Genomic DNA, 24,568 nt, shown 5'->3' with positions numbered 1-24,568 from the left:
CTTATTTTCATGGAATTACTATAATAAAAACCGCATTCGGAAGGGGCGTTCACCGGAGGGAAACGCGTAATTGAGGCTAGGCGTGTATTAGAGGAAAACGGCAACCCTTTCATATTAGAATAATCGACTTTTATTTACTGTTACAAAGTGGATTCTCATCAATTTACATCATTTTACCAATTCCTAAAATAATATATGCTAAGTCGTAGACAAGAGTTATATTTTGAGAGTGATTAACTTCCAGTGAGCATTAGTTTGTTGTAACTTTATTTACCATCAACATCAAAATTGTCCATGACGTCTTTGCTTTTCTTTCCACTAACTTCTTCAATTTTCACATGATCCACAGTATCTAAAAAATGTTCACAACGGTATTGTCACTATTATGTACAGCTTAAAGTGTAGAAAGTCGAGAGAGAAAACATTATAGAGTGTTAACAACACACTGAATAAAAATACAACCAAAAAAAAAGTTGGCAGAGTAAGAAAGCAATTGTTTTATAGCCAAATTTGTTAATTTACCGTAAAAGATTGAGTGAGCATCAAAATTAAATCGGGGATATTTATATCATCATGAAAGCCTATTTCAGTAATGTCTTTGAAAAAGGAAAAGTATGTTTATGGCTTACAGGTGAAATGTTCCTCGAGATCAGTTCTTGTTTTCCAGTCAGTTGACCTTATGATTTTATGCACACGAAGAGGAAGATCAGGAAAATGTTGCAAAAAATACTTTTTATAGTTTCCTTCTTTAACATATGGCGATAGATGTGGACGAGGCTTATCTTTCCAATGCTCATTCACGTTTCTAATGAATCTTAAACAACTTGCCCATGTAGGCTTGTAAGTCAAAGTTTTCTTTTTGCCATTTGTTTTAAAGGTTTTGAAATCTTCTAATACTTCATCGTCGATAAGCTCCATCCATTTCGAATGACAATCCAACTGCTTACGAACATGCGAATTTTGACCTTTCGATGGTTTTATCTCTGGTTGATTCCCAACATTACACAGCATGTCAAACTTCTCCTTATCGGATTGTAAATAAGGATGTTTTAACGCCTCGTTGGCTGATGGCCTGTCTTCTGGTTTTAGTTGTAGCATCCATAACAAAAGGTCTAGGAAAGCAGCATCCTTTATTTCGTCCAAGCCAACATGATTTCCATGTAACAAGTTTTGTAGTCTACAGTCTTCAGTCCCAAAAGGATGCTTCCCTTTTGTTGCAACATAATAAGCCAACATTCCTGCGTTCTAAATCGATCAAACAGATAGCGTGAATAAATTGTCGAGAATTTAATTTATGTGTCATTTACTAAAGGATACATTTCTACACCTACCATTACATCTGACTCTTTTTTGTAACGTGCTTTATCAACTGAATCTTTATCTTTACAATATGATTCAGGAGCAATCCAATCCTGAGTTCCCTTTTTGGAGCTAGTATGATATGTCTTAAGGCCACCCTTCAATTCTCGACTTATACCAAAGTCAGCAATCAGAAATTTACCATGTGCGTCTCGGAGAACATTGGAAGGCTTTAAATCCCGATGAAGAATAAAACATGGGCCGCAGTGAAGATCAGCTAATCCTTTTAACATTTGTCTGAGAATTTCGGGAAGAGATTTTTGAAGATCTTGCAATGTAGAAGATTCCACAAAACTCTCTAACGATTCTTCACATAGGTCTAGTATCAAATAGACATAGTCTGTTCCAGTGTCCTCTTCTAAGTAGTAATATTTCACAACATATTTCGACTCTTTTGCGTTGAATTTGTTCAAGATTTCCTTTTCTTTCTGGGCAATAGTGATGCAGTTATCTCGACGTATTCGTTTCACTGCTCTGCCGTAACCATCCTTTTTCAGTCCCAGATAAACACGGGTTCCATCACTTCCTCTACCGATGCAAAACTCCTCAGAGATTATCACACGTACATTGTCTACATGCTTGACCTCGACATTGGGATTTCGTCCATACTTAATCAGTTTTAAGAACAATTCTTTATGTTTAACAGATTCACCAATGTATTCCCACTCTGATGACGGCAGTTAATAAAATGATAAAAATATAAAATTAAAGTTAAGTAAAACGGAAACAATCAATTAACAGATTACTAAAAAGCTTTCTCATTAGTGTAAACTCTCTACCTTTTTCGTTCTTTTTCTTAATGATTTCTTGTAACTTGGCTTCCATCGAATTTCTTAAGTAATAACGCTCTTCTTCATCGTATATTTGCACCAGACGCTTCATGACGTTCGTTTCTTTCTCTATATCTTCATCTTTTGTGACTATCTCCAGATATGTTTCATATATAAATGTTGCATCTCCCCATTGTTCAAGTTTATCAAACAACTCCGCTAGTTCCCATAAAAAAGCCGACACTCCATTTACAATTCCAGCTGAAGTAACAATTGACAAGTTCTTCATTTTAAGGTTGACGAAATCTTTACTAACGTTGATACCACCAACTTTTCTTTGTCGTTGTGGTTGATGATGCTGTTCATGTTGTTGCTGTTGAGATTCAATAAGAGAGAATCCTTTTCTATAATGGTCCAAAGATTGCTCATAATTTTCAAGCAACTTATTCAATCCTCCCAATGCAATATGGCAGAGACATTCCATCTCACCTTTCTTCATGGCTTCCTCCATCCTTTTAATGGTAGAATGAACACTCCCCAGGCCAAGGTATACTTGATGTTCAAAATATTCACTTTCAACTTTAGACGAAAACTTTAAGCAATGATTAAAACTGTTCAATCCTTCCTCCCAATTATCACAGAGGGTGTAAGCGTTACCAAGACAAAAATAAACCATCATTTTGACGTTATTCTCGTCGGCATTTTCCAAACATCTTTTGTAGTTTTCAACTGCTGTTCCATAATCACAACTATTCATACAAAAATTTCCTTCTTCATAAAATGACATAGCTTCTGCTTGACTGCTGTATGAGTTTGATTTCTTTTTATTATAATGCACAGATTTATCTGAGCTTTCAGTTGTTGGTTCCATATTGCTTCTAGTTGCCTCTGTAGAACTTTCCATTTCTGTTGTCTAGTTAAAATCGGAAAATTTACCTGTTGAGTTTGACTATTATTATCAATTATTAGTTAGATGTTAAAAGCAAATTCTTCCTTGTAACATTAAAATATATTTGCATGCGCCAGATATCAAAGATATTATATAATTCAATTCAATTCTTTCTAATACAATTCTTTCTAATCTTTTGCATACGTAGCGGAGCCAAAAAGATAGTGCATGTTTGGACATTTAATCATCATTATGATTTTTAATGTCATCATTATGACAGAAAGAAAAGCAACTTGTTTTTACTTTGATAGGAAAACAATAATTTCTAAAAAATAAAATTTAAGATGTTAGATACAGGTATTAGCAACAACGATTAAATTTCAGCAGATTAAAAACAAGATTTAATCATCATTATGACAGAAAGAAAAGCAACTTATTTTTACTTGGATAAGAAAGTAATAATTTCTAAAAAATAAAATTTAAGATGTTAGATACAGGTATTAGCAACAACGATTAAATTTCAGCAAATTGAAAACAAGCTAAGCGTTTGAAAACTGCATTGCAATCTACTTATCTATATTTAATAACACTTGAGATATTTGATAACGACATATGTATTATTCACATCGTATTCATATTGCAAATAAATTCGAGTGTGAGAGAACAAGTCATTTTAATATTCTCATCATTCTTCAATTTTCCGTTTAGTGTTTGCTTAGCATGGTGCATTTAATGAACCGGTAACTTTGAATGTTTTCAATTTCAAAGATAAGTTATGCGAAATTTTTATCGGCAATCTTTCAGTAATATTTATTTCAGTTATGATGTACTTAACATTTACAGTTTTTTCCCTCTGAAACGTTAAACAGACGAAAAAATGCAAACGATAAACTTGAATATCGTATTTATTGAAATGCTGCATAATAATCCATGTAATTTTAGTTTTCAGAGTTTTCAAGCGATTACCAGTTTCCAACCAAATCATCATGAAGTATCAACGTAAATTTGTCAAGATCTAAATGATAAGCTGATGAAAATAGTTTAAACAACGCCAACAACAATCTTCCTATGAATTTCATTTTTTATTGAAAAATTTGCTTGCGTGTCCATTCCCGCCTACGTAGTTCATATCTCTTGACTCATGACTCATGAACAAAATAAATATTTAATATACACGCTAACAAAGTTGCCCAAATAATAAGAACTTTAAAATAGCCTTGTTGTAACGCTATTTTATAAGAATAACGATATATTAGTGAGTAACAATCGAACACCCCAGCCCAATGTTATGGAATTGTTTTAGTACTTGCTGTCTGACTGAATTTTTCTAATTTTTCCGCTATTTTGTAAAAATCTACACCTTTAAAAATATAATCTTAGACAAGGAGAAATAAAAAGAGACTAAAACTACATATAAATTCAAACTTGTGGGCTTTAAGTCAGACGTCTGACGCAATGGAATTTGAACATTGTCATTACATATACTGAAAGAATTCGCAAATTTTTATGGCAAAGCGTACCAGAGTTAAATCATGAAGAGAATACGATACAAATAAAACTTACAATAATTTCAGTGCTTGTTCCACTACTTAAAGTTTTTGCTTCGTCTGATGAGAATCAACTATCAAAATAATACGAATGACCTGTTTTGCATCGCGTATGTAAATAATCTTTTAACAATGGAAGTATTTCCAAAGCTCACAGCAGGAAAAACTATACTTTCCCTTAGGGAGGGGGTGGGTGGAGAGAAAATAAAATTTGTGAATATTGAATTTGGAAATGTTTTATTTAAATTTTATATGCGCATGCAATTGAGCATGTTTTCTATCGTAAAGATAAAATTTGTTTTTAAGGATTATAAAATCTGATTAGTTACTATATTACCAATAAGTATTGCAGGTTAAGTGTTAATCAACTTAATCGAGATATAGGATAACAGATGCAACAACGTAGGGCTTGTGCTTTCGGCAGCAATGTTTTTATCCACAGACGTCTTGTACTAGGTTTCAGAGTTTAGGAGTTTTACACTCTGTAACTACACGCTCATCAATGGCATTTATATCAGCGCTGCCAATATCCTCGACGACTTTAAGAAATTGTGCAGTTTTCTCCCGAAAAATATCATGCTTGCAACTCCAGGAGATGGCAGGATTAAGAAATCTTTACAAAGGACATTGTTAAGATTCTCCAAAAGTTTACGTCGAGAAACTTGGGTTCCACTGTTAGAAATGTACATACTGTAAATTTCAACAGAGTTCCAAACTTGGGAGTAATCGGATCTTATCTTATAACAGTTTGGAAAGCCTCATCTTAGTCTTCTTTGTTCTGACTTTCCTTTGCCTTTGCACATTTGGACATTTGGACATTTGTCGTGGTGCCATGAAACTTGGTGGGCAGTCCCAGTGGTATCTGGCATCGGCAGCATAAAGGTCACTAACTGCCCCTAGTACTCTGGTGCGTACTTGCTCTGCTCATTTATCATTACATATGTCACACGCATGTAATATCGTTCCTTTAAATGACTTTTGCCCCACACCACGATCTGCCATCTTACACAAGGTAAGTGAATCCCATCGACTTTGGTGACGGGAGTCCTTTCGCATAAAACATTTTTCACCGCAGAAAACACAGTCTTCCTGGAAAGAAAACGTTGCCCTTGAATTTGACTGTCATGTACGTTTTACAACAAACGAGCAAGTTGTAGCATCAGTTTTTTCTTGACTCACGCTTTGAATCTTTAAAAAGACGCTTTATATGGGTCAGTGAAGTATACGATGATACACAATACTTGCAACATTGTATTTGAATGTTAGAATTCCCTTCAAGGATTCCCTTTTTCCAACCAATCATGAATGGAATCTCCTCTAGTTTTGCTCGAGTCAATGATTTTTTTTTACTCTTTCTTTACATGCCTTTATTAACACTTTGCTTGTGTCTTCACATTCAAAAAAACAATCATCCATCTTCGAAAATTTCCATAGGGACTTCCAATTTTTAAATAATAGTACAAATTGCTCACATTAAATTTTTTTTTAATAATGTAGAGATAATTGTCGAAAAACCCTTTTCCGTAGTTCTTGCAATAAACATGATTGTTTTACTAATGATTGAACTACTTCATGTAAGTTTTGTAAAATTATTTTGTGACTTAAGCATAAGCCGTATGCAAAAAATAACTATTTCTAGATGTCTATGCCCAAATACTGATCAATTACCACACAATAAATCTTCTATTGTTGCTGTACCCTTTGGCGTAACATTTCAAACAAAGAGCATTCATTGTTTTTCAATATGGCGTCCATTTTTAATAGAAGTACGCAGCCAAAAGCTTTCATTTCCCTAAAGGGTGCTAAATTGGCACCCTGAAAATTACAAATCGCCGTTTTACATAAATACAAAAACTCTAAAAATCTGTTTGGGGTCCTCCAAAACAAAGTTTAGCCTTTGGCAATTAGTTAAAAAGTAATTAGAAATTAACAGGAATCTAATCTAATAGACACCAGAAATATAAAACATAAAAATCATGTCTAGCCGACATCAATTGACTGGATATGGTTGAAAAACTCAGGCCTACGTTAAAAATGATTACAAGGTTGTAATTTTCGTTCCAGTGCCGAGTTCGACACATGGCGTAGTTAGAACGTTAAGGGGCTGTTTACATGATCCCAGTTAACCGGGATTTAGTGAGGCGTGAAATGATTTTGAGGGATTGATAGGAGGCAAAACTTCAAGGATAAAACTTTGAACTGTTTGTTAAATGCCGCAATTCATTCCTGTTGTAATTCTAAAATTAAGCCAAATTGATTGTTTTAATTTTAAATGTTTTGCGTAGTTATTAAATCAAAATAATGTGAAATTGCACGAGAAGATTTATCTGATGACAAGTATTAAATCGTTTCCATTTGCCAAAATCATTTAACGCTTAGCTGAATCACGGCTTGGAGCCGCAGTTTCAATCCGATTAGCTAAAACAGGGTTGAAATTTCAGCAACGGGCTTGAACTCAGCACAGGGTAGAAAATTTGGCTTATAATCGCGCGTTTGATATAGCGAATGATTTGTATTAAGACTGAGATGAATTTTAAGCTCACTTAACGGAGCACTGTTCTACAGCAGTTTGAGGAACAAGTCCAGCCGGTACATAACTCACAAGATGCTCTTGAGAGACCAGGTATGTAACCTACTACGGCTATGAATCGCCGTGTGTTACCTTTGATGTTTTGGCAATGCTGTCAACCTCTCAAAGATGGTTGGATGAGATAACTTCTCAGAGATGGAAAGATGAGATCACTTTGTCTGGGCACGTCGCTGGCAGTACTGTCTACGGCATTACAGATAGCAAATGTTGATCATTATCAAGGTGATAACAAATGGCCAGACAAAACGTGATAGCTGATATAATGTTAGAAGACCAAAGTCATTTATCGAAAGCGGTTTTATCCAATCTACGATACTTCCGAAACTGCTCAGCATCTTCAGCATCCAGCTCACAGACAATATATGTAGCTCCCTGTGTGAGCCGTCAAGAAATCCCACGCTTTGTTCATGTAGTTGATTTAGCTGCTTTCAAACGCCTTTGCCGTAGCCGCAATAAAAATGACAAAAGCAGCATTTCTTTGTCTTCTACACCTGACGACGAATCAAACATACCATAAGCAGCAGCCACTTTGCTTTGAATAGCAAATATTACCGTAGACAGAGCATGAGTAAAGGTTACATTTGCTGAGGCAATAGCTTTTCATGCGCGCACACTTGGAGGAAACATTCATTCCTGACCGAAATTATTGAACATGCTGCATATCTGGTAATTATGACACGGGTAGAAATGCCCGGCTGGGCTTCTACAGTAGAAAAACACAGGACTGCGTACTAGGCGTATATTTTGCCGATATCTTAAATCGCTCTCAAGATAATTTGATGCGAACGGTAATGAACTGTAACACGAGTAGGACTGAGAATGACCATAACAGGCTTGCGAACAAAAAATATTCTAATTGTAGACTGGAATATGGCAAATCTATGGGTGTTTTCCATTTACAAAGAAAGCGGAGAATTATCAATAAAGCATTTTGACATGATGTTGAAATGTGGCAGGTGTACAAACAGCTTGGATATATTCAATAATCAAAAGCAAAAGGGAAAAGGAAGATTTGTCAAAAAATTTCTCAAATCTTTGGAATGAAGTGAAACATGATCTGTATTTCACTGAATAAATTTGACAAATTTAATTGCATAAAGTGTTACTTAAATAATTGACTTCAACTATTTGTCAATATCAACTAGCTTTCATACTGAAAACATTTACGAAAAATAAAAACCGATTAGGTCCAAAACGATGTTTTCCATTTGTTTCAACGTAAAAAGCTACTATTCCTGCATTCTAAAATCAATAAAAAACATCATAACAGTTACAAGATTAGTGGCGGTGGATACTGAAACGTCAAAAATTGATTTTATTTGCTATTTGCAAAATTCAACTACATTTAAATGTCCACAACGAACACTTATCATAACATCAGACTGTTTCTTGTAGCAAGATACATGGATGATTGGATAGATCATATGACTGGAGTTATCCAATTCTTAACTCCTCTCTGTATTCTGCGATGAGAATCTCCAACGCTCAAAAATCTAAATAATTTTGAGTCGCAACCATGCATATATTTAACAAAATACGAATGACGAACATACAATTTTAATTCATTTAACAAGACGAATGCCATGTTTTGCGAGGGATACATTCGAATTAGTAATATTTTCAGTCCCATTATAAATATTTTAAGTAATCATATCCATTTGCGGAGATTAAAATTTTTCACAGTATATATTACATAATTAATTATAAGACACCAGTATCGAGTAAGAAAATGTTTAAATGAAAAGTCATTAAATTTAAAAGCGAGGCAATAAAACTTATGAGAAGATAGTGTAAACAAATCATGAACAAATGCACGATGTTCTTAATTATTCTTGCGATCAGGTTTAGTTTTCCTGTGAGTAGACCTAATGACTTTGTGCACCAGAAGAGGAAGTTCAGGAAAACGTTGCAGGAAATACTTTTTATAATTGCCTTGCTTTACATATTGTGATAGATAAGGAGGAGGTTTATTTTGCCAATGTTGGTCAACATTTCGTATAAATCTTAAGCATCCTGCCCATGTAGACTCGTACTTTAGAGTTCTTATACTGTCGTTTACTTCAAAGTTGATCAAATCTTTGACGACCTCATCATCGATACGCTTCATCCATTCCGTGGAACCATGCAACTGCTTATGAACGTCTGAAGTGGGAGAATTTTGACCTTGTGAATGTTTCACCTCCAGTTGGTTCCCCATATCACACAGCATGTTAAATTTCTCTTCGTCTGATTGTAGATAAGGGTGTTTTAACGCCTCATTGGCAGATGGCCTGTCTTCAGGTTTTAACTGTAGCATCCACGATAAAAGGTCTTTGAACGTGGCATTCTTGATTTCCCCCAATCCAACTGGGTTTCCATCCAAATTGTTGTCCAGTCTATGCCGTTCATGTCCAAAAGGATGTTTTCCCTTTGTTGCAACATAATAAGCCACCATTCCTGCATTCTATTTTCAATAAAAATTGTCATAAACAGTCAGTGGTGGATACTAAAACCTTAAAGATTAAATTCATTTGCGATTTGCAGAACTCAACAATAAATGTGCAGCTTAAAAAAATCTAAAAAATTTTCTCCAAATTGAATTGTAGCCATGTATATGTATCAAAAGCAATCTAAATAAGGAACATACAATTGTAACTGTAACACGATTAACAAAAATTGATTTATTTCTATTTAAATTTATAGGTTGACACTATATGGCGATACAATGGAGGTACAGAAAAAAATTGAGATAAAATCATTATCACTACCAAATACCAATATTTAATTAAATGCAAATAAAACATTGAGCTTTAGTTGGACTTCTAGTTCTACTTCAAGAACTTACCATAATGTCAGACTCTTTTTTGTAACGAACTTTATTAATTGTATCATCTGATGCGTTATATGACTCTGGAGCTATCCAACCTTTAGCTCCTCTTTGTATGCTTCGATGTGTCGAAGTTTCATTTAATATTTTTCGACTTATACCAAAGTCAGCGATTAAAAAATTTCCATCCACATCTCGAAGAACGTTTGATGGTCTTAAATCCCGATGAAGAATAGGACACGGACCACTGTGAAGGTGAACCAGACCATTTAAGATCTGAATAAGAACTTTAGGAACGACTTTTTCAAGATCTTGCAAAGAAGAAGATTCCACATAATTCTCTAACGATTCTTCACACAAATCCAATACCATGTAGAAATACTCTTCGTCAAGGTTCTCTTCTAAATGCCAAATATTCACAACATAATTTGATCGCTTTGCATTAAACTCATTCAAAATTTCTTTTTCTCGATTAGCTAAGTCTTTGCCGCTATCTTTGTGTATTCGCTTTACTGCTTTTCCGTAACCATTGTTTCCTAGGGCAAGGTAAACACGGGTTCCATCACTTCCTTTGCCAAGCAAAAACTCCTCCTTGAAAATTACACGCAATTCACTGAGCAATGTAACTTTTTCTGGATGTTCGCGTCCATATTCTTCCATCCTTTTAAACTTTTTCTGATGCATTATTGATTTATCAAAACATTTCCATGGTTGACGCAACAATTCTTGAACTTTAAGGAGAAGTACAAATCAGGAAAGATTAAAAAAGGACTGATAAATTCATGCAATAAATTCATCAATTCACATTTTTATTTGTTTTGGCAATATCACACGACATATAACATTGCTGTGTTTTCTCTGGATGTGAAAACACGGATGTTCTTATTTTGATATGGAAATAACATTTACTCCGGTAGAAATGAGTTGGTCATCATACAATTCACGCGCAATAATCGACGTTCCACGATTAGTTCATTGCATGACCATACCAACCTTTAACTCAATAAAGCCAGTGGCGGATCTAGAGTACGTCAAAATAAATTGCTGCAGCTCATGCTTGGATATATTTCCACTTCCAAATACATAGAGGCAAGTCCATTGATAAAGTTTAATTTTTTGAAATTCAAATCCAATAGTTTTGGTTTGAACATATTTTGAATTTAAAATTGAGCATCTATAATTCATTTTGGCAAACGCTAGATCTGCTATACTAGATTGAGCAATTATGCAATGGATAAAACACATATCCTTTTCACATTAACATAAAATATGAAATTTAGTATCTGAATGTTAAAAAGTTAAGACCGACAATCCTCTTAAAGTAAATTGAATTTACTCAATGATCTCTACAAATGTTTACAAAGCAATGATCCCTTCAATAACTGACTTTATTTTAACTGGGAACAATAAGAAATAGTTAAAATGGTTGCTTACGACATGCTGAACTTTACGTTCAGACACGGACATTTTTATGCATGCAATGAAAAGAATTTTTCATTCCTAATTAATAGTCATAAAAAAATTCTGAAAATTGAAAAAATTTACACAGCATTTTCCAACTCGAGCAATTGAGAGCATTAAAAAATTAATCATAATCCTTTACGAAACTAAAAATAATTCGTTATACCAACCTTCCAAACGTTGTTTTCCCTCTTCTGCATTATAAAAATGAATAATAAAATAATATTAAAATATTATATGGTTATAGTGACAAGCAACTAGAGCATTTTTTGTTTTATTTATAACACAACAAAACAATTTAATGGGCTCTTTATCATGAACTATGAACAATGTTAATGTATGGGCTTCTTTTAAGATTTGGTCGCAACATAATACCACACCGACTATAAATATAAGAAAATATAAAAATTACAGAACCACAAATTACAATTTTACATTATAAAAAGTGCTTTTGATTGATTTTTCTCTTCAACAATAACATGTTTGTTTCTGTATTGATTACGAGGAAAATATCCATTGGTCAAGATATTGGTCGTCACATGAGTAATGATGTAATACGTAAAAACAAATGAAAGTATTTTTATATATAGCTATCATTATATTTTTAAGGTTATTGTAGACAAACACATAGTTTGTACAATCAATTTTGAAAACAAAAATTTTATTATCGTCGTGTGCAAGTGCAATAGCAAAAAATTATTTTAGTTGCAACACAGTGAAAGTTGAGAACGCTTTGATTTATTAAGAATGTTGCAGGCTTATAAACACGGATATATAAAAAATCATTCACAAAGGTATCTTTCTTCCACACTCTTTTCTGCATTAAGACAATTATCATTAATCCCTAGCACAAAGTTTATATTTATGTTTTGCATTCGATTCACAGTTGAGTACCTCAACGTCGTAAAATGGTGACAGTATAGGAATGAGTAAACATTTTAAAATTTTTTTTGCACCATTATAACGGAAGTAGTTAAAAATAGCAATCTGTCAAAACGCTGACATTTTGAAAACAACGCTTGTTATTTTTTAAACGACTCAAACCAATATCTAAGTCACAAAGAGCATTTTCATAAAGAACATTTTTTGGCATGCATTTTAATTTTTTGCTGCCCACATCGGCTTTGCATACTTTTAACGAACTTATGCAAATATTCTAGTGTAACGATCTTATGTAAATATTCAGTACAGTTTCCTTTAAATACGGAAACATTGAGATTGAAAAATCAAAGACGAAAGCATCTATCGAGGTGAAAAGAGTTCGGAGAATTAAAGAGCCTAATGTTTTTAAGGTTACCTTCTGAAAAGCTTGTGTTCATCCAAAAGTGTTCATCCAAATTATCATCTGCATCTAAACACATCATAAAGAAAATAAACGTGTATATAACATGTCACACTACCCAGCTTTTGTCAAATATGAGTAAAAAGTAGGTCCACAAACGGATAAAAGACGAAAAATGTCGGTCTCACTAAAATTTTGAGATATTTGATCCAATAAAGACACAATAAAGTTGGTCCCATGACGTAGAACACTCCCCCTCAAACCTTTCAGCGAGCCATAATTTATTTAGAATTTGCATTTACGTAGCCATTTATTGTATGTTATTCGGTCTTGCAAATATTACATGCATGGTTATGCTAATACCGTGTGTTTGCAAAGAGGGAGTTGAACCAGTGAGTTGAACTACCTTACTTTGTGGTTTGTAATATTTTGGGTGGAAAAATAACAACGTGGGTTTTATTGAAAGTTTTTCCGTAAAACTAATAATTTACTCTTTCATAACACATCATAAATATCTCTTGAAAGAGTTATTTGTCCCAAAAAAATTTAAAGGAAACCACCTAAACGCTAAATGAAACTATGTATTCGTAAACATAATTATTGGCTTTTATTGACTATCAATAATCAAATAATATGTTTTAAAAGGATGTTTTTAACAATAATCTATTTAAATTCATTTGTGTACGTGTAACGTATACATGTAACTGACACGTTGATCATGATGGTTTTCACAATTTACTTTTAGCATTATAGCCAGTTTTCACTATCTATACATACTGATCAAATTTCTATGTTTACAAAGTTTAAAATTTTCACATGATTATGATCCACAACATTTGCATTATTTTTGAATTAAAAGATTTTAGTTGGCTACATATAACGACATGTTTTAAAATTAATTTATCAGGTTATAAATTATTGTTTGTATTTAGCGTTGAAAAACATGGAAATGTTTGGGCGGCAAATGTTTGGTAAAAAAATTCTTTTGCTTACCAGGTTTTGATGTGGAAGGCAAAACACCAATGATGACTTCACTGTCCATAAGTTTCAATGCTTCCAAAGCATCTTTTAATCTCAAGCAAATGTAGAACGTCTCCACTTTTCCGTTTTGGTCTTTCCCGCTCAATTCAGCAACAACATATGCAAAAGGTCGTTTTTGGTTGTCTTCATCATCACAAAAATACACAAGAGATCCCGAATCTCCGTCCATTAGAAACTCAACATCACTTTTTACCAACACTGCGTTACAAAATACGGGTCTTCCGTCGTCGTCATCAAAATTAAACATTAGATCCTCAATGTTTCCAAAAATTTCTTGAGCTTTTTGAACAATGCTTTTTTCACCACGATGCTGTCTAAGATAAAGCCTCGAAAACACGTCATGAGAATAGTTCTCCATTTCATCTGAAGTCTTTTCCATTTTAACTTCATCAACTTTGATGGCCATGATATCAGTTTCATATCCAAAATCAAAATGGGAAAAATTACCAACCACTCCGTCATCATCTGAGAGGAAATACTTATTTTCTTCCATAAATCGCTGAGTAGCATTTCTGTTTATTTTAATTTCATCTTGAATTGCCAAAAACGGGTTAACGTCATCGTTCCGTATCCGGCCAATTTCATAACCAACGTGGAAACAGCTCAACGCGTATTGTTTTCCATCTTTCATGCGGAACATTGTCAACGTGCCACTGGATCGCACGTCAGGAATATCATCGCGTTCCACTTCGAGTCTCTTGTTGGATAGAGGTCGAACCTTCCACACCTTTAACGGGTCGTTTGGTCGGAATTCGATGTACTTTGAAGCATGCCAACCAAGTTTCTCGTTGATTTCTTGTTTCATATTATGATCAGTTATTCCGTTAGCGTAATCAACGACAATGTACAAGTGAAGATATGGCATCTGGTCAGTTGGACCCGCTGTTCCACATTGTCCACAAAACCAATCAAAGCTGCAAATGTGGAAAAATCACTGAAAGATTAAACAATAAAGCAGAAAAATACCTTCGCGTGGATAAAAATTCAACTGGTATTGAAGGAATATCAAAAAAACACAAATAGTAAGATTTACCTTTTCAATTTCTTATACACGTCACTGCTCATTTTGAAATCGTCGGTGAGAAAATTTTTTTTGAAGAATTGAAAGTGATCGGTACCTACATATCCTCAGATAGTTGCATAAAATTAATATCAACGGTTAAACATGCAATCCATGGTAAATAAAGTGTAGATTTTACCTGTAATTTCCGATGTCAACCGAGCACCAGTTGATGTGACTGGATTCTTTCCTATCAATAAAAATTTACATAATTTTAGTTGTTCTGAGTGTGCACTGTTTTCAAGTCTAAGATAATGATAAAGAAATAATCATTAAATACCATTAACATTTGACGAGAGTTTCATGTTTTTTACTTTTTCTGACGGTGGCTGTTGATGAACACGGGAAATCGAATCTGGTTCTTAAAGAATCAAACACTTATTAATTAGAATGTAATAGTAATGCATAAAATTCAACAATGAGAGAACATTTCATTTAAGAATTCGTGCATTGACAAGAAACATTGTAAAACAGAAAAATAAGGCGTTGCTTATCGACATCAACCCCTTTATTATTTTCATGATATTCACTTGTCCTTTTTTTCTCTCGACAGCTTATAACAATAAATGAATGTCCTATGCAAAAGATAGTCTTTATTTATTTCAATACTTATGCTATACGTAAAATATATTTAGGGCTGTAAAGCTGTTGCTCCTAACCAATGTCTTTTTTTAAACATCTACAATTGTGGATCAATTTTTTGGATGTAAAATATTCACTCGAACATCAAAAATTTAATGATTCAAACTAATACCTTGTCGACGTTTATAATTAATGCATCGATATTTCATTGTCACTTTAGAGTCTTCTGAAATATTACACAAAAACAAAAAATATTAAGTAAGGCTAGCGTTACTTTATAGAAAACGAAACTTTCTTCATTGATATACAGCAAGCCTTTCTAGCTGCAAAATGTTCACACAAGACAAAGAAGTAATAACTCAAAACATCTTACTTTTGTTAGCTGCACCTCCTTCATCATCGTCGGTTTTAGCACTGTTGGATACACTAAGACCATTGTCTCGAAGTATAAAAAATCGACCATTCTGAAGACCAAGAGCTTTTAAGCAGTGGTTCAACTTCAGACAGATGTAACTTTTTTCTGAACCGCTGTCACCATCATCACATACTTCGCAAACTCCATACGCAAACGGTTGCCAATTTTCTTTTTCATCCAAAAACCAAACAAGAGTACCAGAATCACCGGAATCAAGAAATGTTTGACAACTTTTTATCTTGATAGCATTCTGGAAAATGCGACGTGGGGAATTTTTACACCAATACTCATAATTCAATTCACTGATGAAGCCCTCAACACCAGTGGCTGTGCGGACTTTAACAGCCTCCTTGTTGTCCTCAACCCTGCGTTGAAGTTCTAAATTTGCATCATCCAAGTTCAATACAACATCTTCCATTTCATCACCAATAAGTTTCTTGAAATCTTCTTGCTTGCCAATTATGATAGACATGATGTCTGTTTCACTATCAAACTGAGCAAAGGTGTGCCGATGAGAAGATCCAATTTCTGCTTTACAGTCACTCTTAGACGGAGTGTACATATACTTGTTTTCATCGTGTTTATTCAAGGTTTCTACAGCTTTGCTGATTGATAGCACTCGCTCTCCGTCAAGAAATGTTTGCTGGTGGTCAGTGGCACAAGCAACATGTGCGCATGTCAAGGCGGAGTAAACATCATCCTTCAGACAAATCACTGTTATCGTACCACGAGATGTTCCACCATTCTGATTTCCATTATGTGGTATTTCGATATTTGAAAGAAGCCGAAAGGGTGCTTCAATGGACAATGGCGACCAAAATTCCTTCGATTTCATTGTTTGGATTCCATGCACATCATGTATCTCTTTTATCAACTTTTTGCTCGATTTTGTAAGATTGACATTCAACCCTAAATTTGATTAATTATTAAAACATGTTAAATGCCGCATGATATGAAATTTTCGGCCCGCAAATTTTATGTTTTTCAATCGGCCCGATGAACAAAACAATACAAATTAATGTGTTTTTGATTTAAATGAAGCAATAAATTACCAGCAACGTTGATTTTCGACTCATCTTGAGCAATAATCTCATCATCTTGGGCCAGATTGGCTGCTGCATCCTCGTGAGTAATATGAACCTCATCTTGAGCAACCACATTGGTAGACTTTACAGCTTTTATAAAAGGAATTACAATCATTCATTCAAATAATTTTTCAAATAGAATAAATCCATAAACCTGAATATGAAAAAATAATTCCTTATATCAGTCATTAGTACAATAAATGGCTATACCAACTTATGATGAGTCAAGCGTTAAGAACATAGTAGAATAGTAAAAGGATAGAAAAATTTTTATCCAAACACGTAAACCCCGTCTACCTACACTGATTTCAACGATGGACGTGTACAAACTACATTTACGTAAAATTTCATAAATATTACATAAAACTAGATAAAATTAAATAAAAATTATAAGAAAACAATCTAAGTATTTGATTGTATATAATAAAAAACTTTTCAAAAAAGAAAGCGATAAAATGATTCGTATTTTAGTCACAAGAAAGTAAATTAGAAATCATCGATTTTTTTTATTTGTTTCCAAAATGTTAATAAAATATCATTAGTACAATGGCTGAAAACAAACCAAATGCAAAAATCGATATAAATTTGCGTACTTTCAATAACTAATGGGGCGTCGTCCTCCGGTTAGTATATTCTAGTTCATTCAAAGTTTTTACGGCACGTCTGATTAATGGAAGTTGCTTTCCGTAAAGAAAGGTTTGCTTGTGGTCAGAGGAACAAGCTACATGTGCGCATTTCATGGCACAGTAAACATTATCCTTCAGACAAAACAGTGTAACTGTACTGCTAGAAGCGCTATGATTCTCATTTTCATCAGACGCCAATTGGGATATTTGAAGGTTGGCTAAACGTTGGTTCAATCGACGATGGTGAACAAAATTCGCTCCTCAATGTTTGGAGTCCAAGTACATCAAACATCTCATTTGCCATGACTTTGTTCGGCTTGTCTTTTCAAAATAAACCGTCAACCCTAATGTTTATTCATAGTTTATCAAAATAACGAACTGTGTAATTAGGCCCGTTTCAAACGTCGCATTTTACATGCGCTGAATGCATTTAAAACAAAATAATATGAGATCCATTTCCTCATTATCTTTTGTTTTAAACGCATTCGGCTCACGTAAAATGCGACGTTTGAAACAGGCCTAAGGGTCTTGCATTCAGTGACGTAGCCAGCTCGCACGTTTTTGTCCTGTTATGTAAAGTTGTGAACATTATAATAAAGGCTGCATGTGCCGTTCCAAAATTTTATCTTAGTTTCAGTTTTTGTCCGAAATATACATGCTATACTTCTTTTTGTTTGTTGGTTTTGTATATTTTTTTGTGCGTCTATTTAACTGAATAGAAAATATTATCAGAACTAGGCTAATATGAACAAAATCAATTTACTCAATGCTTCATTCCCAATATATGTTGTAGTTGTGTTATAGACAATCGTTTCATTAATGTTATGTACATAATCAGCATTATAAAATTCATCACGTTCGAAGAATATGCAATCTCGACTTGATATAAGCAAGTTACATAGAGCTATTTCATATATTACCTTTATACAATAATAGATTTCTCTTCCACAGTGCATCTAAAACTGCATCGTACAAAAGTAATATTAGTTTTCATTTTAAAAGCAATAAATTAGAATCGAAGATTTTATGTTGAGTAGATATTTACTCATTCTATGAAGCATTAGTGTGTAGCACAAGTTTTCTGTTTGTGTGTGGAAAGGTAGAGCAAGTGAGTTGTAAAAATGTGAAAACACACGAACGTGAAAAAAACTTTTGAAAAAGTAGCTACGCTACAGTATTGTTTGTTACATGTAACATAGATTTGTTGAAAAACAAATTTTAAATGATCCCTTTACCTTCTTTATATCGTTCAATCTTTCTTTCCATCAATTCTACATTTGAAACAAAAGAGAACAAATGAATGGGCGTCTCTTTTTTCTACTATGGATAACACTGTCTCTAAAGTCATTTCTCCTGTCATGCAAAAACGAATATCCATTTTGAGTATCCTGTAAACTTTTAATTTATATTTCCTTAATTCAATCGTCATACTAATGCCATACAATACTACCTTTCTTCAAGCGTTGATGTTTTTCCAATGGCATATCTTTTGCCTGCAAGGCTGCAGTATAAAAAAATGATATTAGTTACATGCACCAAAACATGGACAGGTTTCAGTTTACTTATACTGTCGAGGAGTGAAAAATAGGAATGGATAAACTTTCTTTTATAAATCATGCTAAGAAAAAAGAATATAAAACCATGGATGTATGCACAATTTTTAGTCATTTGAACATTATCCGTTCTCGCGTACATTAACTGCATTGTATTTAACAATGGAGTAGAAAATAAAAAAATAAAGTTGTTTCCATGAATAGACGATGATTCACAACATAGTCACCTTTGGGAACTTTCAGAGTTCTAATTGCTAAAAACAATAACAAACAGAATATTATTTTATGATTTTTATTGCTAAAAACTTATTGCAACATCATCAACTCATTCCCATGAACAATAGCTATTATGAGGCAAAGACAACTATTATTTTGTATAGTCCTACCACATTACACATAAAATACATACAAAAAATAACAGTATTACCATTCTTTAAATATCGGTATTCCTGAATATCGGTAAGATCTTGTGCAGAATGAAAAACAAAAAACAACATTGTTTCTTTTACGCAACATATTGTTTACAATTGATAGAACTTATTTCAATTACTCGAATGTGAGAAATATTTCTCTCAACAAAGTGAATGTTGTCATGCGAAATATTTCTTCAAATATTAAGGAATATTTCATTTTGTGTGGAGTGTTTTTTTGAGCGCAGCGTTGCTCATTGGAAATACAATCCTTGCTGCAACAGTAATTTTGCTCCATGTTCGACCAATGCAGACCACATCGCACAATTTTATCAAATCAATGTCAGGGTAAGTTGACACATAATAAACAAAAACATTCGTCATTAATATGTTGTATATATGACTATACCAACCTTTACGACGACGTCCTTTCTTCTCTACACCAATATGTAAAACAAAATGGCTATGCCAACCAACATGTCGCCGCTGAATCTTCTCTGTTTTATCTGAAAATTAAAGATAAAAAATTTGTTCACATTTACATATAACAAGTTAATCGATGTCAAAAAAAGCATATCAAGACAAGAAAGCGAAAAAAGATATTTATATTTAGCAATTGTATTTCAGTGACAAGAATGTAAATTACAAATAATTGATTTATTTCCAACATTGTAAATAAAATATCATTACTACAATGGCTGAACACAAACCAAATGCAAAAAACGAGAGAAATTTGAACGCTTTCAGTAATTATAGAGAGGTGTCAGCCTTTGTTCACCATTCATCATACATTTTTTACAGTAATAAATAACTTAATTCAATGTCATTGATTAAATATATTTTTTCTATACAGTAACGATCTCTTTCTGCGAGTGAGACACAGCGTAGCTAACATCAGTACAACATTCTACAAGTATGAAAACATCAGTACAACATCCTATCCACTCTTCATTACATCTCACATTTTGACCGTTAACAAAAGTATGTGAATAAGGAAGATATAAACGAATCTCAATGGTTACATTGCATTCTTGTTTGTACTTAACATTTCAAAAGGCAATAAAGACTACTTTTGTGTAAATATTTGCATTTTAAAATTCCATTACTTACTAGGTCCTGATGTAGAAGACGTTATACCAATATCAGCATCACTGCCATTATCATTTAGTAGAAGTAGCAAAGATTTCTTTTCTTCAGAAGCTGAAGCAATATAAATATGAAACATTTAAGAATGATAATATTATTAAAAAGTATTGAAACAAATGTAAGCTTTTATTTCTACAGGATTGTTAAATATTTTATATTTTCTTATTTTTATGGAATTACTCTGATAAAAACCGTATTTGAAAGGGGCGTTCACCAGATGGAAACGGGTAATTGAGGCTAGGCGTGTATTAGAGGAATACGGTAACCCTTGTTATTAGAATAATCGACTTTTATTTACTGTTACAAAGTGGATTCTCGTCAATTTAAATCATTTTACCAATTCCTAAAATAATATATGCTAAGTCGTAGACAAGAGTTATATTTTGAGAGTGATTAACTTCCAGCGAGCATTAGTTTGTTGTAACTTTATTTACCGTCAAGATCAAGATTGTCCATGACGTCTTTGCTTTTCTTTCCACTAACTTCTTCAATTTTCACATGATCCACAGTATCTGAAAAATGTTCACAACGGTATTGTCACTATTATGTACAGCTTAAAGTGTAGAGATTCGAGAGAGAAAAACATTATAGAGTGTTAAAACACAACCAAAAAAGAGAGAGTTGGTCGAGTAAAAAAACAATAATTTTACAGCCAAATTTGTTAATTTACCGAAAAAGATTGAGTGAGCATCAAAATTAAATCGGGGATATTTATATCATCATGGAAGCCTAATTCAGTAATGTCTTTGAAAAAGGAAAATTATGTTTATGGCTTACAGGTGAAATGTTCCTCAAGATCAGTTCTTGTTTTCCAGTCAGTTGACCTTATGATTTGATGCACACGAAGAGAAAGATCGGGAAAATGTTGCAAAAAGTACTTTTTATAGTTTCCTTCTTTGACATATGGCGATAGATGTGGACGGGGGTTATCCTTCCAATGCTGGCCAACGTTTCATATTTTCACTAAAACTCTAAAGTTAAACTAGAGTATTTTATATATCCTATAATTCTTAAGTCAATATTTATTGATAAAACTTACTTTTTAAATTTGTCTTCGTTGTAAAACGTCTTCCTGCCAAATAATGTAACTTAGCGAGTGTCGGGAATTATGAACAAACGTTTGCAGGTAAATCCATGACAACGGTCGTCTACCAATGAAATTCCCTGAAATAGAAACATTTAATAAATTGCCATGTTTATTTAGAAATTTCAATCATTAGTACTTAAATTGAAAACTGACACGCAGTTTCTCTCTTTATGTCAGTCTTAAAAATCGATGCGTCATATATGACAGTTTCAAAAACAACTAGATCAAATTTTAGACATGTTTCAACAACATATGAAAACAGTATCTGAAGACGTCTATCTTTGTGAAAAGCAGTCTTTAGCAGATAGATAAGGAATCAGTCGTCACATAAGAACTAAGAACCTGTGGAGAGAAAAGTGCAGCATTTTAACAAAAAGGCGCTGTTATAGCAGGTGCTATTTGTGACGCTGCCTGTTTTGAAAAACCATTATTAGAACAGCTGTTACAAAAACGTAATTTACGCGGCTATGAATTTAATTTTGTTTATGATGGTTCAGGTCGAGTATTGTCGAGACAGGCAAAAATCGAAGAACGAGGCAGTGAGAAAAGATAGATCCACTGGGGAGATCACATATAAAAAAGTCTCCAAAACAAAACGCTCACGATACAAGTCGCAAGTTCTTGTTTCCAAGCAAAGTATTATTTCCTAATAATAATTCCTAAAAATAATCACTAGAATCGTTGTCAAATCTAGAACGAATGTACATTTCTTGTAATGTTCACTGTAGATATGATACAATGCCTCATGCAACATGAAAAATGTAACATGTAACAGCATTTTAAGTAAGACGAAGATTTGGAGATGACATTTATAAAGCCTGCATGAATGCAAAGTTAAGTTTAATCAAAGGAAATAACACAGTTTCTGGAAACGTTGAATGATAACATTTCCTTGCAATATATGCTGTATTATTGCAATCAAGATTGGCAATAATCTCTTTCAATTAGAGGCAATGGGTTCAAAATAAACATTAATAAGCAATATTAATCGATCATTTCAAATAAACACAAACCTTCATTTTCCACAACTGAAAAAAATAAGAGATCATGACAGATAACCAAATCCTGTTGCAATTACTGGAGGAATGTCTTCGTAACCTTAAAATGAACGACGATATTTGATTTGATCTGCGTAGATGCACTTTTGTGAGACGAATCTGTAATAGCAACTGTTCATTAGAGTAACTTTAATCTTCTCAACCAAACAAGCACCAACAAACAATTGTCAATAACCAACAATTTACACATAAATTAATTCACCTTTCCTTGAGCTTCAAAGAAATAATCACAAACAGAGCGACTTAAAACACTTCTCCAATCTTTTTTTCCAGAAATATATCTCTAAATATACGTGGAAGACATCAGATGATCCAGAAAAACCGTTTAGTGTACGGTAATGTTGTGATAACCATATAACAGTGGAGCATAAGAATTTTTGTTTAAAACGCCTTAACTTTTGTAAACATACTTACGGCTACCCCATACGACTCGCTTTGATGATTTTCTCCAGCTTGAAATAGAAAGATGTACATGTTCTTAACATATTCAACTTTTATGACGAAGTATATGACAAACATTACATTTATTTGCAAGATGCTCTACGACTATAATTAATACACACATTTCCCTAATTGCTTTTCATGCATTCACGTCCTTCCTTTACATACATATATGATTGAATTTAAGTTTATTAATAATCCATACTTCAGTGACTATACATGCAAGTAATTCTTGATATGACTTTATGAACCAATTTCTTGGTCGTTGCTCAAATTAACAATTAGAAAGTGGCACATGATTAGTTAAGAGTTTGTTATACTTCATTTTCCATCAAGATTACGGCTGTCAATAATATCTTCACTTTTCTTTCCATTGACTTCCTTCAATTTTCACAGGATTTATGTTTCCTAAAAACGTTTGCAACGGGAAAATACAGAACTTAATTTTATTTAACGTTGAGGTTGGAAACATTTATACAATACTTAAAACATACATCTTAAAGAGTAGAAAAAAAGTTCAATGTGACAGAGAAGTATGTTAGTATGCATGGAACTCTAACATGTCTAAGTCGTAAAAATGGGGTATTATTTGAATAGCTTACAGATAAAATGTTTTAGCATTTTAGGTCTTGTTTTCCAGTTAGTCGTTCTAATAATTTTGTGCACTAGAAAAAGAAGTTCGGGAAAACGTTGAATGAAATAATCTTTATAGTTGCCTTCTTTGATATATGGCGATAGACGTGGACGAGGTTTATCATGCCAGTGATGATCAACGTTAGTTATGAATCGCAAACAACTTGCCCACGAAGACTGGTATGTTACAGTCCTTTCTTTGTTTTTTTACTTCAAATGTTTTTAAATCTTTCAAAACTTCATCATCGATAGGTTTCATCCATGTTGTACGATAATTCAACTGCTCACGAACATCTGAATTTTGATATTGTGGTTGTTTTATCTCTGGTTGGTTTCCAACATCACACAGCATGTTAAAACTTTCCTCATTGGATTGTAAATAAGGATGTTTTAACGCCTCGTTGGCTGATGGCCTGAGTTCAGGCTTATGCTGTAGCATCCATGAAAGAAGATCTTCAAGTTGAACATCATCGATTTTCTTCAAGCCAACAGGGTTTCCATTTAACAAGTTACTCAATATACTCTCTTTAGTTCCAAAAGCATGTTCCCCTTTTGTTGCAACATAATAAGCCACCATTCCTGCACTCTAATATTAATAAAAAGAACCATAAATAGTCACAACATCAACTGCAAATACTGAAATGCTAAAAAATTGAGTTTATTCGTTATTTGCAGAACTGAATAATAGCTATATATTTTTTAACGAACATATCTACCATTATATCAG

At 33.3% G+C, this 24,568-nt stretch overlaps 2 protein-coding genes and 1 long non-coding RNA gene across 8 annotated transcripts in view; all 3 read right to left on the bottom strand.

Annotated features, from left to right (window-relative positions):
• The window catches only part of LOC124438466, a 49,700-nt gene extending 28,012 nt beyond the window's left edge, over positions 1-21,688 (bottom strand). The window contains exons 1-11 of one of the 2 annotated variants that reach the window (XM_046988628.1): positions 21,662-21,688; positions 21,400-21,593; positions 21,057-21,134; positions 20,587-20,676; positions 19,890-19,982; positions 19,494-19,532; positions 19,294-19,320; positions 18,964-19,014; positions 18,749-18,784; positions 18,434-18,475; positions 17,506-17,857 (exon numbers count right to left, since the gene is read on the bottom strand). In XM_046988628.1, the coding sequence (XP_046844584.1) occupies positions 17,775-17,857; positions 18,434-18,475; positions 18,749-18,784; positions 18,964-19,014; positions 19,294-19,320; positions 19,494-19,532; positions 19,890-19,982; positions 20,587-20,676; positions 21,057-21,078 (483 nt within the window). In that variant the 5' untranslated portion in view covers positions 21,079-21,134; positions 21,400-21,593; positions 21,662-21,688 and the 3' untranslated portion in view covers positions 17,506-17,774. Of the gene's footprint in view, positions 1-17,505; positions 17,858-18,433; positions 18,476-18,748; positions 18,785-18,963; positions 19,015-19,293; positions 19,321-19,493; positions 19,533-19,889; positions 19,983-20,586; positions 20,677-21,056; positions 21,135-21,399; positions 21,594-21,661 lie in introns of those variants that run through there. The other variant, XR_006946097.1, reaches the window with a different exon arrangement.
• Positions 113-17,004, bottom strand: LOC124438451. 5 transcript variants are annotated; one of them, XM_046988600.1, is made up of 12 exons: positions 16,855-17,004; positions 15,761-16,711; positions 15,560-15,613; positions 15,086-15,166; positions 14,945-14,995; positions 14,779-14,872; positions 13,698-14,659; positions 12,720-12,773; positions 11,593-11,616; positions 9,980-10,692; positions 630-1,245; positions 113-352 (listed from the first exon to the last, which is right to left on the bottom strand). In XM_046988600.1, exons 1-12 carry the CDS (start codon positions 17,000-17,002, stop codon positions 267-269), a joined length of 3,834 nt encoding a protein of 1,277 aa, XP_046844556.1. In that variant the 5' UTR covers positions 17,003-17,004; the 3' UTR covers positions 113-266. The 5 variants fall into 5 exon arrangements, with proteins under 5 accessions (XP_046844556.1, XP_046844559.1, XP_046844560.1 ...); XM_046988603.1 differs by having other exon boundaries at positions 11,593-11,613; XM_046988604.1 differs by having other exon boundaries at positions 14,779-14,863.
• Positions 21,689-23,245: 1,557 nt separating the features above from the next.
• LOC124438488 lies at positions 23,246-24,172 on the bottom strand. Its single transcript, XR_006946116.1, has 2 exons — positions 23,811-24,172; positions 23,246-23,616 (listed from the first exon to the last, which is right to left on the bottom strand). It is a non-coding gene; the product is annotated as an uncharacterized LOC124438488 (long non-coding RNA).
• Positions 24,173-24,568: the final 396 nt, after the last annotated feature.

The sequence above is a fragment of the Xenia sp. Carnegie-2017 genome, unplaced genomic scaffold (assembly GCF_021976095.1).
Source record: "Xenia sp. Carnegie-2017 unplaced genomic scaffold, XeniaSp_v1 HiC_scaffold_19, whole genome shotgun sequence".
Classification (NCBI taxonomy): Eukaryota; Metazoa; Cnidaria; class Anthozoa; order Malacalcyonacea; family Xeniidae; genus Xenia; species Xenia sp. Carnegie-2017.
This window is presented reverse-complemented; position numbering and strand designations above follow the sequence as displayed.

Excerpts from the sequence above, each read along its gene's own strand:
- LOC124438451 (XM_046988600.1), bottom strand. The coding sequence starts at position 17,002 with ATGATTGTAATTCCTTTTATAAAAGCTGTAAAGTCTACCAATGTGGTT. Across the intron at positions 14,660-14,778 it reads GTGTATAAGAAATTGAAAAG|CTTTGATTGGTTTTGTGGAC; the intron begins GTAAATCTTACT and ends CCACATTTGCAG. Across the intron at positions 11,617-12,719 it reads GAACACAAGCTTTTCAGAAG|AAGAGGGAAAACAACGTTTG; the intron begins GTAACCTTAAAA and ends TTTATAATGCAG.